Below are 17,874 nucleotides of genomic sequence, written 5' to 3' on the forward strand. Positions count from 1 at the left end.
CTATCTCCTTATTGAAATCTCCTAGTAAATTCTTCGAAATAGCCAATTCACTAACCAAATCAGAAGTTAAACAAATAAATAATTAAATATTTGAACTACGATTACCTAGTTAAATTAAAAATCACAAAATTGTCGGCCGTTTAGGCTGAATGTGTTGGCGAATCAGGGAATTACAATCCCAATTCCTGGGAAATCGATACCATGTGGCAACATCGGCCCAACCCGGCCCTTAAACAGTAAACAACCGCCATGCCTAATGGCAGTTAATTTCATTTGAGATTTTTTACAGGACAAAATCATTGTTTTATCAGAAATGGTGCAAAATTTTGTAGTGCGTGGTTGCGGTAGTACGTGGTGTCCTGGAAATGACTTAAGATTCCACGCGTAAGTGTTTATTTCGTGATTTCCGACATTGGATCATTTGTAAACATTTTTCACAGTAATTTCTTCCTAAAACGTTTTACCAGTATTTAGTCATTTACACTTAACATTTAATGATACCTATGTCAAGAAATAAAGATTTTACATTGAGTTTCATTGACTTTGAGCAAATTTATGTTTTTTGTTTATTTAGAAAGAGAGAGTGTCTGCCCACAGAGAGCGAGATAGTGATACAAAGGTCGTGCTTCATTCAAGTAGGTATTCGGAGTGTGGCCTCCATTTTTATCTATAGCTTCATGGTTGTCACCCACCAGTTGTTGTCACTTGTCAGTGTCCTGTGTCACTGTCTGCTGCACAGATATATCTGTGGTCTGCTGTCTGTCAGTCACAGTGTTGCCAGAAGGTTACTTTTGTAACCTTTTAGGTTACTTTTGAACTGCTGTGGTTACTTTTAGGTTACACTAATGAAAAGGTTACTTTTAGGTGATTTTTCAGAAATTGTAGAATTAACTTTACAGGTTATTCAGTAAAAAATATTAATAGTGACAATTTAAAAATTATGTCATAAAGTGCATTTAAACTTGAATTTGATTTATTATTTGTTAAAAAAAATGAGTTTTAGCGAATGTTTTTCGATAATAAAACGCAAATCCATGAAACGTTTTTATACGACTGGTCACTTTTCGAATTTAGATGATTAATTGTATTCATTTTCCATCCATGAACAACCTTACACACTGACTATCAAGCCGCAATCAGTCAAGACCTGAAAAAGATATGGCATGAGTACTGGACTATTACTAGTATGGAAAAGGGAAAATGGTATGCTAAGATCCAAGGAAGCCCGCCCGCCAAACCTTGGTACCATCGGAGGAATGAGAATATAGATAACAGGAAGTTCATAACCATAATAAATAGGCTGAGATTTGGCCATTGCCACGCTCCCACTCACCTGAAGAGGCTTAACTTGATTCCGAGCGCTGAATGTACATATTGCAATGAAGAGCTTGCCGATATGGAACACATAATCCTGAAATGTAGAAGTTTTGGAATCCAGAGACTGGTCATGATCGATGACCTTCAATCTATTTGTGAACGTGTACCACAGTCGTTGGACGAACTCCTCAAGGATTCGAAACTTTTCAAACCCTTATATACTTTCGTGGTTTCAACTCTGGGAACTATTTGAGAAATTGAGAAGAGTAAGAACTAAGAAAATATCAGTGAATCACAGTGAATCAGTGAAGTGAAGTGTCAAACACAGTTGTCATGTTCATGTGTCAAATTCAAACAAAAGTTCAACGGACTTCAAAGACTGGCTTAAAAGGGCATGCACCCAGAGCCGTGAAAAACTATATTAAAAAAAAAAAAAAAGTCAGAATCAGCAGCTCGGCTAGGAGACGTTTTATTTTATTGTTGAGCTTTGCGGCAATAGCATTACCTATTTAAAATTTTCAATGCCAGTTGCGATTTCCCAATTAACTACCGTGCTCAGTTTCAAATTGATTTAAAAATATAATAACTCAAAACAATGTCGTCAGTTTGTCTTCCAGCTGGTGATGTATTTGTACCCATAAAAATTGAAGAAAATAATCTTCATATGGGGATTTCAAAATTACTTGAAGTTATAAGACCTAATTGGCCAGCTAACGATATCAAATTTAAGGTGATTATGTGTTCTCTCATTTAATTAAAATTACCTAAGTTCATTTTATCAGTCGCCATCATTAGTCTGTTTTTGCAGTTATTTACAGATGGAATTACTAATAAATTGGTGGCGTGTCAGCTAAACACAGACCCTAACAATGAAAATATTGTGTTGGTACGGATTTATGGCAACAAAACTGACTTGCTTATTGACAGAAATGCAGAGTTACGGTAAGTGTGTAAAGTTTTGTTAATGATCATATTAAGTGATTAAAATGTTTATGTTACAAAGAAACATGTTACGATGCTTATAAGTTAAGTTCTCCTTAGCTTGATTTTGTTTCAGAGTGAACGTACATATTCTATATGTAGATAATAATTATAATAAATAACTTGTACTATGTTAAAAGTGATAAGTGACTGCTACCACAGTCACGTTTCACTTATTGTTCATTATTTACACAAGAAATATAATGAACCTTGATAAAATCTTGTTGGTCACACTTATCTCAAGCATGTCTTTCAGTTGCATGTTATTCATTTATTACAATGTTATTGTTCCAGAAACATCAAAACTCTAAATAAACTAGGGCTGGCTCCTCAAGTTTATGGAATGTTTGAAAATGGTCTCGCTTATCAATACTATCCCGGTGAGACGCTCACAGTTGAATCTGTGTTAAATCCTAAAATATGGCCACTAGTAGCAACTCAAATGGCAAAAATGCATAAAGTTAAACTAGCAGAAGAAGTAAGTATGTCAGATGTTGTATTACAATTTTCTTTAGTCATTTTAAATGAGGTTAATTTTAATAATCACTTGCCCCCCCCCAGCCTATACAGGGTGGAAACGATAAGTGATCTCACTCGATTATTTCTAAACCATACAACATCGGTTTCCAAACTTATTTGAGATGCACCCCCTTTCGACCATACAAAAAATTCCGCGCCCCGCCCCAGTCTCGTATCGTATCGAGCAGTCTGGAATGCATTCTCTCAGCGGTCGCAGGTTTTTTATACTTAAGTATACAGTTTCCCTGCGCCCCCCTTTGGGAACCAATGCTATACAATATATCGAAAAACTGGTTACTGATCCTGAAAGTGCTCCAGTAGCTCTATCAAATGGTACCAATGATATGTTACAGAATAAACTTGATCTATCCGAAAATTCAATGTTTCCAGCTTCCATACATTTAGAAAAGCCTCAAAATATTAAAAACTATACAAGATATAGTAAAACAGTTTACTGATCCTAAAAGTGCTTCACGAGCTCTATTAAATGGTATCATTATTTGGTTACAGAATAAATTGGATCTATCTAAAAAATCATTGTTTCGAACTTCTATACATTTAGTACAGCCACAGTCATGGCACTCGGTTTCTGCTAGCAAGTAAAGCCTAAAACCAACATTTTCCATAAATAATTTGAAATAAGAATTCACGAGTTTATTTTAAAAGTTTTGAAGCTTGAACTTGTGAAGTACTTTCAGGATCAGTAACCAGCTTTTCGATATCTTGTGTGGTTTAGAAATAATCGAGTGAGATCACTTTTCGTTTCCAGTCCACCCTGTATACGCGCATGTCGCGTTCCGTTGCTGCTCGTCGCTTTATTCAACGCACCCTCTGTGGCGTGTAGTCGCACTAGCAACGCCCGTGTTACATCTCCCACACGAGTGCTTTGTACAGTCATTGAGGAAATTGACAATTTAGTTCCCCTTAATTTCCTAACATCAATATTAATCTTGTAGTTGCGCGTTACGAATGGAAAATAACTACGAGTATTCCGTCTGTATTCTCAATCTGTATCCACACTAGAGATGAAACGGATATCCGGCAACTATCCGGTAGGCCGGATATCCGGCCTCAATTTACTATCCGGCCGGATACCGGATAGTAGCTCACTATCCGGCCGGATACCGGATATTAAAGAAACTACGAAAATTTCCTATAATAAAATGAAACACATTAATCTTTGAGTCAAATATCAATAAAATGGCTTATAATAATGACGGTTTTTATCTAAAGTCCAAAAAGTTACAAAAAAGCCATATTAAGGCCTTTCAAAAAACTAATTTCTTTTCTGGGCTATTCACTCTAATGACGAATACATAAATAGTAAATATATTTTAATGTCGAAATATTGCCAAATAAAATAGGCGATCTTTTTTTTTTCACTGATGGTCTAATGACATAGAGGGTGACTTTGAAATCGTTGGCATCCTTTTAATATAAGACTACTCATGATACATGGTGCTCTTAAAAAGAGTTTAAAACTATTGTACAGTCAACAGCACATCATCCTATACATTTTGTTGCAAAATAACACTTAATACATTGAAATAAGATGCCACAATATGAAGATTGATGTGCTGTCGTCTGTACAAGATTTCAAATATTGAAATTTTAATTCATTTGTTATGACTCATATTTGGGGAATCATGAGTAGTCTTATTTTAAAAAGAATGCCAACGATTTCAAAGTCACCCTGTATAATGCAGTTCATTCAGATTACGCAGCAAGTAAACTAATTGAATTTTCGCTATTCTACACATACTCACGATGGCAACCGAAATCGCCCGAATTGATCTGCCCCTTAGACGAGTGGCAAAATCGGACATTCTATTCGAACGAATTCGATTTTCGAAAAGTGTGACTTGTCTAGTCTACTAGACCTACTGATCGCGTTCGAAGCACCTGTGCAGCGCTAAACTCGTTACGACATGCAACATGACAATGGGACAACTATCCGGCCGCCGGATATCCGGCTATCCGGCCTAGCAGCTCGCCGGATATCCGGTATCCGGTATCCGGCCAAACAACTATCCGTTTCATCTCTAATCCACACACTGTATACAATCAAATCCGAATCCGACAATTTGTCGACGCATTGCTGGACCGACGTCAGCGATTAAGTCACGGATTCGGATCAGATGCAATGCGGAATCATCGTTAGGCCCGTTTTGAAAATGTGTGGAGAAGAGCGGCCTGGAGAGCAGGTTATTTCTATCAAAACGGAGACTTGCGCGGAGTCGAGTGTCGTAGCGTGCAATGAGTGAGATGCATGAGATGAGCCGCTATGTGAGCGGTACAGTAACAGTGCTGACTACGCGTTTTGTGTGCAAGAAGACGTTCAGCGTCGGTTACGAAAAGATTGCAAATAAAATTGAACATTAAAATTAGAAGAAGAAGAGTTAGAAGCTGAGGAAGTTCAACTTCTTATCTCGCGTGTGAAACGTCTCCGTGCGATACAGTTTCCTTCCTCTTCCCCTTTCGGCTTCGTCCCGTTCAGTTCAATTTATGTATGAAACGCCGCTCATTTCTTCTCTGCTCCAATGGAAACGATTGAGCTAAGCGGAGACTATTGGTTGGAAAACTTCTCTCTATAGCACATAATTACAATACAATCCTACAATGCGCGACTCGGGCTAAGAAAGGTAGGATAGGTAAAAGGTTTTAGGTACCTACTCACGGAGCGACTTCCACACATTTTATTGCAAGTAGTTAGTACCTACTACGTGGAAATGTAGTTTAATTACGACGCGTAGTAAATTACGTGATATATTTCCTACCGTTTATTTATGTGTTAACCTTACAATAAAATGCTTATCAAAAACCATTCTCAAGGTTTTAATCTTGATAATGCTGAATAATTAGGTTGGATGGTTAACCATCCAAGTCATTTTGACAAATTCATTTACAATTTATAGTAGGTATTAAAATAATTCATGGTTTCCCCCGAAAGCTAAGTAGTTTCAGTTCCTTACAGTGTTTGATTTTTAAAAGTCTCATTTTAATGAATTCTTACAGATAAAAGAAGAGCCAATGGTATGGGATAAAATTGAACAATTTTTAATGTTATTACCGGAACCTTTTACTGATCCCAAAAAACATAAAAGGTCAGTTTTTTAATGTTGTACAACCCGGTCGAGTTAACTGCGCACCTAGCTGCCGTGACGTCACATCGAAGTTCTGTACGGAAACGGGACGAACGAGGGAGGTGTGCAGGTAAGTTTGAGGCCTCAGCCTCGAACTTAGCGGGCAGCGGGGCGGGAGCGGCGGCGGCGCTGGAGCGGGGCGGGCAACGCAGACCCGTTCTCGAAACAAGCGGGCAGCTCGCGCGGCGCTTTAGCGGCGAAGTGTTGTGTTCGGGGTTGTGTTGTCGAGATATTTGTTTTTATTCGCAAACGAAATGTCTGAACAACGGCGACAATTTTATTTCGATTCAAATTTATTCCTAACGCTCGATTTATTGTGGGCAAAAGAAGGAGTGCGCTGCCCGCTCGTTGCCCGCTGCCGCGCCGCTGTTTTCGAGAACCGGTCTATTTGATTTTACGCATAAGATCCTTCCGCTCCCGCGCCGCCGCCGCCGCCGCCGCCGCCCCGCTGCCCGCTAAGTTCGAGGCTGAGGCCTGAGGGAGAGTCGCATTCCAGTGAGGTGCGCAGTTAGTACGATCGGGTTGTACTTACCGACATTACTCGTCTTTATATCTTTTTTATCTATTTATAGTACGCGGAGCATGTGTAGAATAGTACACGGGTGACTTTTGTTACCGTGACAGTAATAGTATGTTTCTCCATAGATAAAAGAAAAAGTTAGTAACTACTTTTATAAAGAGAAAAAGCAAGACAACGTAGTCGATTTCTCTTGATAAGAGTGTAAAAGAGAAAGATATACTTGGCACGGTGACAATAAACACCAGTGCACGCGAGCCCTAACTTAAACAAAATTGCATGACGGATCAATAAATCATGGCCATGACCAGAATTTGTAGTCACGCCAATTATTAAGTAACAACGGCAGATACTAATGATTTATTGATTAACCATTACTTTCCTTATTCCCTAACCACTGATTGTAATACTAACATTATAGTTGGATGACCGTGTGATAGAAGACACACATTTGGGAGAAGGAGCTTGAATGGTTGTTTGGTTGTTACCTATTTATTTTATTTTAGAGCTTTTAAAAACTTCAAAAGTAAAGAAACCAAAATGGGAAAATAAAACCCTTCCTTCCAACTTTCGAAGTTGAATAAAAAAAATAGGCAGGAACTTCGTAAACCTAATCTAATATTAATATTTTATTATATTAACAAAATTATAATATTTTAACACGAATATTTTTGTTATTTCTTTCTGTTGTAGATTTGTGAATAGCTTTGGGTCAATAACAAGACTAAGGATAGAGTTTGAGCGCCTAAAATCACACTTAATCCGAACTGAGAGCCCAATAGTGTTTGCTCACAATGATTTGCTTCTAGGAAACGTGATCTACAACCAAGCTGAAGGGACCATAGCTTTCATTGATTACGAATATGCAACATATAACTATCAGGGGTTTGATATTGCCAACCACTTCAATGAATTTGTGGGTGAGTGATTGTGAACATTTGTGTCAATTCTTTCATAACCGTCACGATGTCTCCTTGTGACGATTCATTGCTCTTATAAATAACCTACTTATTTACATTGAGATAAGATAATAAGTAAAAATGATATTTGTCTAGATATTTTATACTACGAGTCAAATAACTAGTAGATATATCAGATATCTTACTTGGAATTATTCCTTTACATAAAGCTAACGGCTACCGACTAAACAACACAATCCAAGTGTTGCTTGCCTACTATCTACGTGTCTTGGCTTCTTGCATGGATATAAAAACATCTAATATTTCACGACCATGAGTGTAAATAGCCCTCTTATAAATAGCCAAGTTTTACACAGTCGATGCAAAAAAGCATCACGTAGATTGACGACATTCGTAAACCTTCAATGCTGTGTCACATATAATGTAATGATAAGAGTTGAACTCTGTGTATTATGATAACCTAAGCCTGTATTGATAATCTTACATGTTCTCACTTGAAAGCATTAACTTTTTAGGTTTATCAATAGAGGATATCGATTACAGTAGATACCCGAGTGAAGAGTTCCAAAAACAATGGATCCATACATACCTCACAGAATATTTGAATACTGACAATCCGTCTGGCCAAGACATTGACAAAGTATACACTGAAGTACAGCAGCTATCCTTGGCATCGCATTTTTTGTGGGGCATATGGTCCCTTGTTCAATATGAGCTATCGAATATAGATTTTGATTTTGGAAGGTAAGTTCACGATCCATTAACCCATTTCTAAGTATGTACCTAATCGTTATTTGACTATGGTCCGGTTTCTGAATTGAGATCTCAAGCTTGAGCGTGATTCTCTACTCAATTCAGAAATCGGTCCTATGTTCCACTTCCACCTAAGAATCGAACCCATGACCTTACGGTGCAACACTCTAAGGGTGACTGCATTTGCCGGCATGAATGGTAAGCCTTGCGGAACACGAGTGTGCAAAGTTTTCTTTGAATACTAGGCACTATCAATCAAAATATTATCTGCCCTCATAGCAAAACTCCATTCATCCGCACTATACATTATGGGAAGTATTTTGAGCTGCGCTTACCATCCATGTTCTCGGAAAAATACTACAAAATTAAAATGCAGGGAAAATGTTATAAATTATAACTTATTCTGTGTTTATTTTCAGATATGCTGAAATAAGGCTAAATCAATACCAAGAGCTAAAGGACAAAATTTTCAAAGAATTCAGTTGAAATTGACATGGACCCTGTTTTATGCGATCAGATTGAGCAGACCAGCTTTTCGGACTTTGTTTATTTAGAAATAAGAAAATTATGTACAACATTGTGAATACGTCGAATTGTATTTATTATCCAATATTACAGAAAAATATTATGTACAGTGATATTTTATTAATATTAATTAAGCGTTTCAACTTAAGTAATACCTATTAGTATATTTATTTTAAAAAATAAACTTATATAAAAGTTACAGTCCCTTTTTCCTGTGATGCGCGGATTTCACACGCGTGCGGATCTGTATTATTCCTAAGTATCTAATATGTTTTAGTTATTACGTGGTCTACACGCACACAGAGAACGAGAGAATTTTACATATTCTTATAGGTATTTTGGATAGGAATAAGTCGTGATTATAAATTATGCACATCTCTGACGTCCACCTACAAGGTGGACCGACTACATCATAATAAAGGTAGCAGGAGCGCTGGACACAGGCCTCTACCAACCGGTCAACATGGAAATCATTGGGGGAGGCCTATGTTCAGCTGTCTATCCTATGGCTGAAATAATGATGATCATAATCATAATATCTTTATTGCTTCGTGATGATGACATCTCTGAATTTGTTAGTAATAGGGGTATGGAAATACAAAATAAACAAGTTAGGTATTTTATAACTTTATAATTAACAAGTATTACCTACTTATGTACAAAATTGCATTATTGGTCGGCCTTTTTATAAGACTTCAAAGTCTTAAATCCATAATACCTAAGCTTGACGAAGCACGAAAATGCCGCCTTGCATAGTGCACATTGATGCGATAATATTATTCAGTTTAATCCTTAGAAGTCTTTTTAAAGGCCTAACAAATTGGATACATTTTAGCTAAAAAACATGGCATGGTTCAAAAATATAAAAAATACATTATGTAAAAATAATTACAAATCGGGCAGTAGTATATTTCCCCTATTTAAAAAAAAAACAATATTTTTAATTTTGAATTGAATTGTGTTTGAAATGAAAAATCCCTATCATTATTGACGGGGAAAATTAAATACCACCTACACTACTTACTGTCGTTGACGTTATCAATTTTATATCAGGATGCGCGCCACGATATCGAGGACTGATCATCACTTTTCATCAAGTGAGATGCAGGCTAAGTTTCCTCGTGGTTAAAATTAGACATATTATGTGTATGTACATTATTAGTAGATTTAACGTGGCGTGAATCCTAGACCGGAAATGGGTTGAGGGCAGGTTGGCAAGTTAGAGGTATAGTATACCACCTACAGCCTAGGTATACCTGGTATACCTAGGCTATACGTTATGAGAGTAGACGACTTTTAACACAAAGTGTTATGACGAGTGGTACCTACTTAGTATCAAAAGTAATATACAGGGTGTCCCAAAAAGCAGTGTCAAACCGTAGCCCAGAGGTAGAGCATAACTAGGGCTATCCGAATCTGCTGGTAGCTTAGCTAGTCAACAAGTTACATCGTCAATAATTATGTAGTGGTGTCACGATTAGATCGAGTAAAGGTGAATATAGACTAGAGCATTTCTATGTAATATTATTACGTTCTTACGGTGTGGTACAATACAGGTAAAATGTACGACGTTTGGTTCGTGAAAGGTTTTCCTTTTATAAAGTAAATACTCTAGTCTCTATTTACCATAAATATTACAAAATGAGCATTTTCCACAGTTCTCACTCGACAGACGAGTGTAATTTTCTATCAACAGTATCATGCGAATCCGCATAATGACCACGCGTCCTAGAATCAGTCTCAAAACAATACAACAGTCATTGATTATGGATTTGCATTAGAGATTGCAATCCGGATTATTCGAAATTCGAAAATATCTGAAAAATCCGGATTTTGAGGCTATAAAAAAATCCGGATTTTGACTTTGAAATCCGGTTTTTTCGAATATTTTACCGCAAAAATTTTATCATAAAATCATAAACCAAAATATCTATTGAATGCAACATGGATGCAAAACAAGCGAAGTTTTGATTGAACGCACCCGCACTTCGTCGCACAATAACGCGTTATGCCGCATGCGTGAGTGAGACGCTGATTCTGAAACACCATATCGCTGAGTTTTAAAGTGCAGCTAAATCGACAAATATCCCTTGCAAGTGTAAGTCATCATCATCATCATCATGGACGTCAGCCATAGGACGTCCACTGCTGAACATAGGCCCCCCCAATGCTTTTCATGTTGCCTGGTTGGTAGCGACCTGCGTCCAGCGCCTTCCTGCTACCTTTATGATGTTATCGGTCCACCTTGTGGGTGGACGTCCCACGTCTCCACTCCAAATTCAAATTATTTATTGCATGTCACTCCAGAACCTTGCTGTCCCATCGGCCGTCAGTTCTGCGTACTATGTGCCCTGCCCATTGCCACTTAAGCTTGTATCCGTCGGGCTAGTATGTCAGCGACTTTAGTTCGTTTACGGATCTCCTCATTTCTGATTCGATCTCGTAAAGAAACACCGAGCACCCTCTCCATAGCACGCTGTGCAATTTGAGCTTCTGTATAAGGCCTATAGTGAAAGGCCACGTTTCCGAACCATAAGTCATCACTGGTAACACACATTGGTTGTAGACCTTAGTCTTCAGGCACTGAGGTATTTTGGACTAAAAGATGTTGCGTCGTTTCCCAAACGCTGCCCAGCCGAGTTGGATTCGACGATTGACCTCTTTCTCGAAATTGGACCTACCCAGCTGAATCGTTTGTCCGAGGTAGACATACTTGTCAACAATCTCGAGAATTGAGCTCCCAACCGAAACTGGGTAGGGCGCAACATGGACATTGGACATAAGCTTTGTTTTCTCCATATTCATCCGCAGGCCAAGTGTAAGTAGAGATCTTCAACCTCGCCCATCTAGTTCACCCAGCGGATTCGATTTGCTTACATTAATTCATCTCGAAATGTGAATATGAGAATGGGGGTGATTGTGGAGAAATCCTTAAAAGAGTTCTAAACAGGTTGTTGGCTATACCGCCGACCATTTAGCTGGGTTGATGATGGAGTCAAGAGGTGACCATAGGAACTCTTAAACGAAACGGCGGAATCGCATCGAACTTGGGTTCGTTGGATTTGTCTTTTCGAGCACTTTAGTGCTAGATGATGCCCAGGGTCCTGATGATGGATTCGGGAGGTGGCCATAGGAACTCCTAAACGAAACGGTGGAAACTCATCGAATTTGGGTTTGTTGGATTTGTCTTTTCAAGCACTTAAGTGCTAGATGATGTTCAGGGTCCTGATGATGAAGTCAGGAGGTGGCCATAGGAACTCTTAACCGAAACGGCAGAAACTTATAGAGTTTGAGTTCGTTGGATTCGTCTTCCCGAGCACTTTGGTCGTAAATAATGACCAGGGCCCTGAGATTGAAATACAACTTAAAAGTGTAAAATAAAATTATAATAAAAAAATTAGCTCCCCTGGCCTACCTGGAAATCTTTATAGACTTCGGACAGGTCTGCCGTAGTAAGGACAATCTGTTCAGGTGTCAGGTGGGGATTCTTGGATGGATCAAACTTGGAGTGCAAGTGTGGTTTTGTTCCCCAGTCGACGAAGCACATGATGTCGTGCCCTGCGTGCCCAAACAACTGCAAGCAGGAAGATTTAATGAAGGCTACTGACAACGCCACTCTTGTGGCGGAGTTTTGGGCTGACGCTGTGTAGGTTTGTTGTCGACACGACAAGAAGAAGAATAAAAAAAATATTTTATAGGTACAAGCAAGTTTTTATTCTGAAATGCAGTTGTACCTACTAAAACGAAAAAAATTGCAAAGTTCAAATAATTTCGAAAGCTTGTAGCGCAAACCGAAAAAAAGAGGAATAAATTCCATGCGCGATAATAAAATAAAACGCTTTTCTTCAAATACTTACATCTTTTTGAAAAAAACTACGTTTTATTTAAATTAAATTGATGGTTTAAAAAAATTACCCAATATTCGAAAAATCCGGATAATCCGGATTTGTACGTAACACAAATCCGGAAAACCGGATTTAAGAAAAATCCGGATTTTGCAATCTCTAATTTGCATGCTTACATACTATCAAGTTTTGTACAAATCATGAGGGCCGGGCGTAGCCCTAGCAAAGCGATCGTAAAATGCTCTCGAAAAACCAAACGAATATTAGATTAACATTTAACACTCACTGAACTCAATTACGGACTTGATGGTCACAATTAGCGAAACATTTAGTAGGTACGTATAATAACCGGAGTTTTAAATATTTAGGCGTTTTCTGTGATATTCACGTAGTGATTCAATGTAGGTAGCGATATCAGCACCTCACTTAGGTAAGTAGGTACATCACGCGGTAGCAAGTCCAACACGATTGCTCTACAAATTTTTCGTGTCTAATATCGGTACCTACCTGAACTCGGAAGACTGACAATGCTGCGTGGCATTAAGGCCTCCTCCAAACTTGCGTGTTTCGAACGCGTCGCGTCTTCTTGCCTATGCCAGCGCCTGCGGACAGCGGGGTGGGGGGCGTCTATATTAAGGCCTAATGTCCACGGAAGCGTCGCTTAGCCGGTTTATGGCTTAATCTACTATTCCCCGTTGACAATCCCCGTCAACGGGGATTAGTGAACATAAGCGCGTATTCGTTATCATACACTTGGTGTAAGTACCTACGCTTCATTGCTGCATACAAAACTGAAACACTGTCGCGACGCGAGTGTGACGTTGGAGCAATGTAGACAGTGTTTCATATCAAATAAAAAATACCTATTTATTAAATTTTGGCCAGTATTTGGCACTTAAGAACGTTAAAATTGATAAAAAATAGGGAGCCTACTTGATAAAAATAGGGAGTTACTTGTATGTAAGCTGCAAGCAAGCATACATACTCCCAAGCTTATAATGACGAATATGCGCTTATGATGCGACGCCTCGGTGGACAGTAGTCCTTAGTCTTGTCACATGTCATGGAATTTACTTATTATTTTGAATGCGCGATGGCGTATTTTTCTACGTGGATGCGTAATATGCATAAATTTGAACGTTTTCGAAATTGGATACAGAGATTACAACAGCATGCAGCATGAAAATATATATGATAATCACAAAAGGTGAACAGATAATGGGCTTGAAGGGAAAATTTCATATCTACATATCCACCAATACCATTATTACCATTTAATGTTATGCCAACCTGCCCTGTAAACAAAATACTGAAAACGGCTATTAAAAAGTTTACCTTATCACACTTCAATTCCAGCTGTAAAATACACCTTGTCATAAAACTAATGTAATTAAAAGTATAAAAGTGTTTTGAGACATTAATTCATAGAACTTGAGGGGTTCTTTTGTAGGAAGGATAATATAGGAAGGTGCATCTAGGTTTATTTATAATGTTTTGGGTGTGATAAAATAATTGTCAATAAAACATTATACAATTCAAAATTGGTCTTTGACATTTTCCTTCAAAATCATGCAACAATTCATCAATATCATTGTCTAGATCATCACTTTGAGCCATTTTAGTGACCATATCGCTGATCAAAAAGGCTCCTATAGTTGCTTCTTCATGATTATCTTGAATATCAATGTTAATAACGTGTACTGGCTGGTTAAACACAGATCTTCTTGACCCAAACCATTCAATAACTTGATCATAAACTCTTTCTTCACATGTAATAATTACATCAAATCGTTCTGTTGATACTTGGAATTTTTCTGGGCTAGGTTTGATTCTTCTATTGCGGTCTAGCATATGTAGCAAACCATTTTGTGTATAGTATGATTTATCCTTTTCCAACAAATCGTTATAGATATCATCATATGGTATTCCAAACTCATAACAATTGGGGCGATCAGCAGATGCTCCAGGGAGTTTGACCTTTTCACCTGTACCAAAAGATTTTACTTTAAATCCTTTCTTTACAAGGAATGCATGAGCTTCCATGCTGCGATTCATGTTAGATGAACATACAACTGCAATGTACAAATCATCCATGGTACTTAATAGGTTATATTTTTGGGATCTCTATTATCTTTGAACTCAATCAATGCGGATCATTCTCATTGACCGCACCAAGTTTAAACAATAAATGTAGTCGATCTGTTATTGTAATGACATATAGATAATATTAAACGCTATTAAACAGAGGATGAGTCGTCAGGCTGTGTAAAACAACTTCTCTTCTTGACTTTTATTATTGATTGCTACCAGTCAACTTAATTGCTTCACATGTATGATTTATTTGAGTATTAATTGAGTTTCTTTAAATATAATTTGACAGAAATTATTCAGATTAAAATTAAAACAGAAATTAGCAGACCAATTTCTATAAATTTGACCGTGTTTACGTTTCTTTCTTTTTCTGTCAGTGGTGGGGGGGTCGGTCAACGCAACGCGTCAAAAAAAGGGACGAGAAAAAGGTCTATGCCTTGCACAGATTATTTAATTATTTATGGATGAGCATAAACTCGAATTTAATGTACTATTGATTTTAAAATAATAGTGTCTAGATTGATTCAGTGATCGACTTGTAAAAGTATTGAATTTTTAAAGCTTTATTCCAAAATTATACGTTCTTTATTACTAATTAATTCGTTCGTTTTATAACACGATACCGATACGATGATGATAACTTAAATCTCGTCTAACGTCGTCGACTTTAGCCTGTTCCGTCAGGATCGAATGAAAAAAAAATTATTATATGTCAATGTCATTAATGTCATTGGTAACAAGCAATTTTTTTTGAGGTTAAGTTTATTATTATTTAGAGCAAATTATTGCAAAATAATAAAAAATGATTAAAGTATTCAGAAATATTTGCTTAACTACCACCAAAAATGTTAATGTCAATATGTTTCATACCGCGCCAGCTTCGTTAGCTTGGTCAAAATCAGTTTTACCAAAACGATTTTTAGAATACAATAAAAAAGTATTTCCTCCTCAAGAAATCGGTGAAGAAAAACGACCTGCCGTAAGAATCAATAGCATATTTCATTAACAGTGTTTACTATTCTTCTCTACCCTCTTTAATATCAATATCCAACAAGCTTTTCCTTTTTCATAGTACTCTCAAGTCTTCCTTTTTCTCCTACCGTATACGATGAACGTGTTGTAATGATACTCCCTGTAGAGAATTACTGAGAATTCCTCTTAGTTTTATTTAACATTAAAGTGATAGTAAAAGTGAATTCTTACAACATAGGCACCTAATTTAATGTTATCTTTTCAGTTTGTCTGCCATCAACTGACCAACATAAAATACAGTCCTGAAAAGCTTTGGTACATTGCTGTTCTTGTTCGAGGAATGACAGTAGATGAAGCAGTTAAACAGTTAAGTTTTGTGAACAAAAAAGGAGCAAAATTTGTTAAACAAGCCATACTGGAAGCTCAGGAGCTTGCTGTAAAAGAACATAACGTTGAATTTAGAAGCAATTTATGGATAGGTAAATGTCTATTCATTATGGAGATTAAACAATAACTTATACATTACATAATAACTGAAAAAAATTTTTTTTTCAGCTGAATCTTTTTCTGGCAAAGGAACTGTTATTAAAGGAATTAGAAGGCATGCCAGGGGTCGAATGGGCGAAGTTCGCTACCAATATTCCCACTACTTTGTACGTTTAGAAGAAGGAAAGCCTCCTAAGGACTACTACAAAATTGAACCTCTAACACCCCAGCAGCAACTTGATAAATGGTTGGAGCAAATGAGGAAAAGGAAAATAACAAACTCTTACTAATTATAATTATCTTTTATTATCCAAAAATGTAAATTTAGTCCAGGACATATTATGTATTATTCAAAATCATTTTAGTGAAATAAAACATTTATTATGTAACAAATTAAAATCTATAGCCAGGTCTCTGAGTCACCAAAATGGAGATCAAGACAATAGTGTGTAATTTAGCTGTAGAATAAGACTTAGCTGCATTTAAAAAAAAAAATTTAATATAAAAGCAAGGTGCCAATGTATTATTTTTTAAATCCAATATACAGTGTGTCCGGGCATGTAGTGATCAAACTTTAAAGGCGTAATCTATGGACAATTTTATCGATGAAAATACTTCAAATTTGGGGTCTGACCCATTTCTCGAAAAATTACATGGATTTAAGTTTTTAATTTTTAGTTTACAACTCTTCTTTAAAAAACAAGTGAAAGCGTGGGTAGCTTAACATTAATAGGCAAATATTTTATATCATGCGATAGCCAATAAAATTATCTATTAATAGAAGAAGAAAACAGACACAAGTTTCATACATTTTATGGGAGTAAGAATGGATTTAATTAGAAAAATACATGACTTTTTTCACTTCTTTTCCAGTTATTTTCCAACACAAGAAAAACCAGGTCATTAAGGTATGTTTTATTTGCATTGATTATTAGTATTTGAGCTATTCTACAAAACGAATGTAAATTTATTAGTCTACGTCTATTAGTTTTGACGTAATTGTCGAACAAAGATACCCCTTCCCAGCGGTTTCCATAGCGCACGCGACATGCGAAAATGCACTGCCTGAAAGAATCACACAACCTATTCCGATTACTATGGAAACCGCTGGGAAGGGGTATCTTTGTTCAACAATTACGTCGAAACTAATAGACGTAGACAAATAAATTTACATTGGTTTTGTAGAATAGCTCAAAAAATAAAAATACAATGCAAATAAAACATACCTTAACGACCTGGTTTTTCTTGTGTTGGAAAATAACTGAAAAAGAAGTGAAAAAAGTAATGTATTTTTCTAATTAAATCCATTCTTACTCCCATAAAATGTATGAAACTTGTGTCTGCTTTCTTCTTCAACTAATAGATAATTTTATTGGCTATCGCATGATATAAAATATTTGCCTATTAATGTTAAGCTACCCACGCTTTCACTTGTTTTTTAAAGAAGAGGTGTAAACTAAAAATTAAAAACTTAAATCGTTGTAATTTTTCGAGAAATGGGTCAGGCCCCAAATTTGAAGTATTTTTATCCATAAAATTGTCCCTAGATTTTGCCCTTAAAGTTTGATCACTACAAGCCCGGACACACTGTATACCTAAATTAAATAATGAATGAAGGTCACTTGCAAAATTTTAAGTAAATTAATAAAACTAATCCCAACTAATATTATAAATGCGAAAGTAACTCTGTCTGTCTGTTACGCTTTCCCGCTTAAACCTCGCAACCGATTTCGATGAAATTTGGCAGGGACATAGTTTGAGTCCCGGGAATGGACATAGGATAGTTTTTATACGCGCGCGATAGT

The 17,874-nt window shown here is 36.8% G+C and overlaps 3 protein-coding genes across 3 annotated transcripts; 2 read left to right on the plus strand and 1 right to left on the minus strand.

Annotated features, from left to right (window-relative positions):
• Positions 1 to 1,745: 1,745 nt before the first annotated feature.
• eas (ethanolamine kinase 1) lies at positions 1,746 to 8,782 on the plus strand. The gene is made up of 7 exons (XM_028323017.1): positions 1,746 to 2,047; positions 2,126 to 2,259; positions 2,593 to 2,776; positions 5,833 to 5,921; positions 7,171 to 7,397; positions 7,913 to 8,141; positions 8,570 to 8,782. The coding sequence occupies exons 1-7, from the start codon at positions 1,913 to 1,915 to the stop codon at positions 8,634 to 8,636; spliced, it is 1,065 nt and encodes a 354-aa protein (XP_028178818.1). The 5' UTR covers positions 1,746 to 1,912; the 3' UTR covers positions 8,637 to 8,782.
• A 3,946-nt stretch (positions 8,783 to 12,728) lies between these two features.
• Ssu72 (Ssu72 CTD phosphatase) lies at positions 12,729 to 15,005 on the minus strand. The gene has a single exon (XM_028323012.1). The coding sequence runs from the start codon at positions 14,612 to 14,614 to the stop codon at positions 14,036 to 14,038; it is 579 nt and encodes a 192-aa protein (XP_028178813.1). The 5' UTR covers positions 14,615 to 15,005; the 3' UTR covers positions 12,729 to 14,035.
• Positions 15,006 to 15,343: 338 nt separating this feature from the next.
• Positions 15,344 to 16,580, plus strand: mRpL22 (mitochondrial ribosomal protein L22). The gene is made up of 3 exons (XM_028323004.1): positions 15,344 to 15,590; positions 15,849 to 16,062; positions 16,139 to 16,580. Exons 1-3 carry the CDS (start codon positions 15,414 to 15,416, stop codon positions 16,357 to 16,359), a joined length of 612 nt encoding a protein of 203 aa, XP_028178805.1. The 5' UTR covers positions 15,344 to 15,413; the 3' UTR covers positions 16,360 to 16,580.
• Positions 16,581 to 17,874: the final 1,294 nt, after the last annotated feature.

Source organism: Ostrinia furnacalis, unplaced genomic scaffold, assembly GCF_004193835.3.
Source record: "Ostrinia furnacalis isolate ACB-3 unplaced genomic scaffold, ASM419383v2 OfSCF0587, whole genome shotgun sequence".
Classification (NCBI taxonomy): domain Eukaryota; kingdom Metazoa; phylum Arthropoda; class Insecta; order Lepidoptera; family Crambidae; genus Ostrinia; species Ostrinia furnacalis.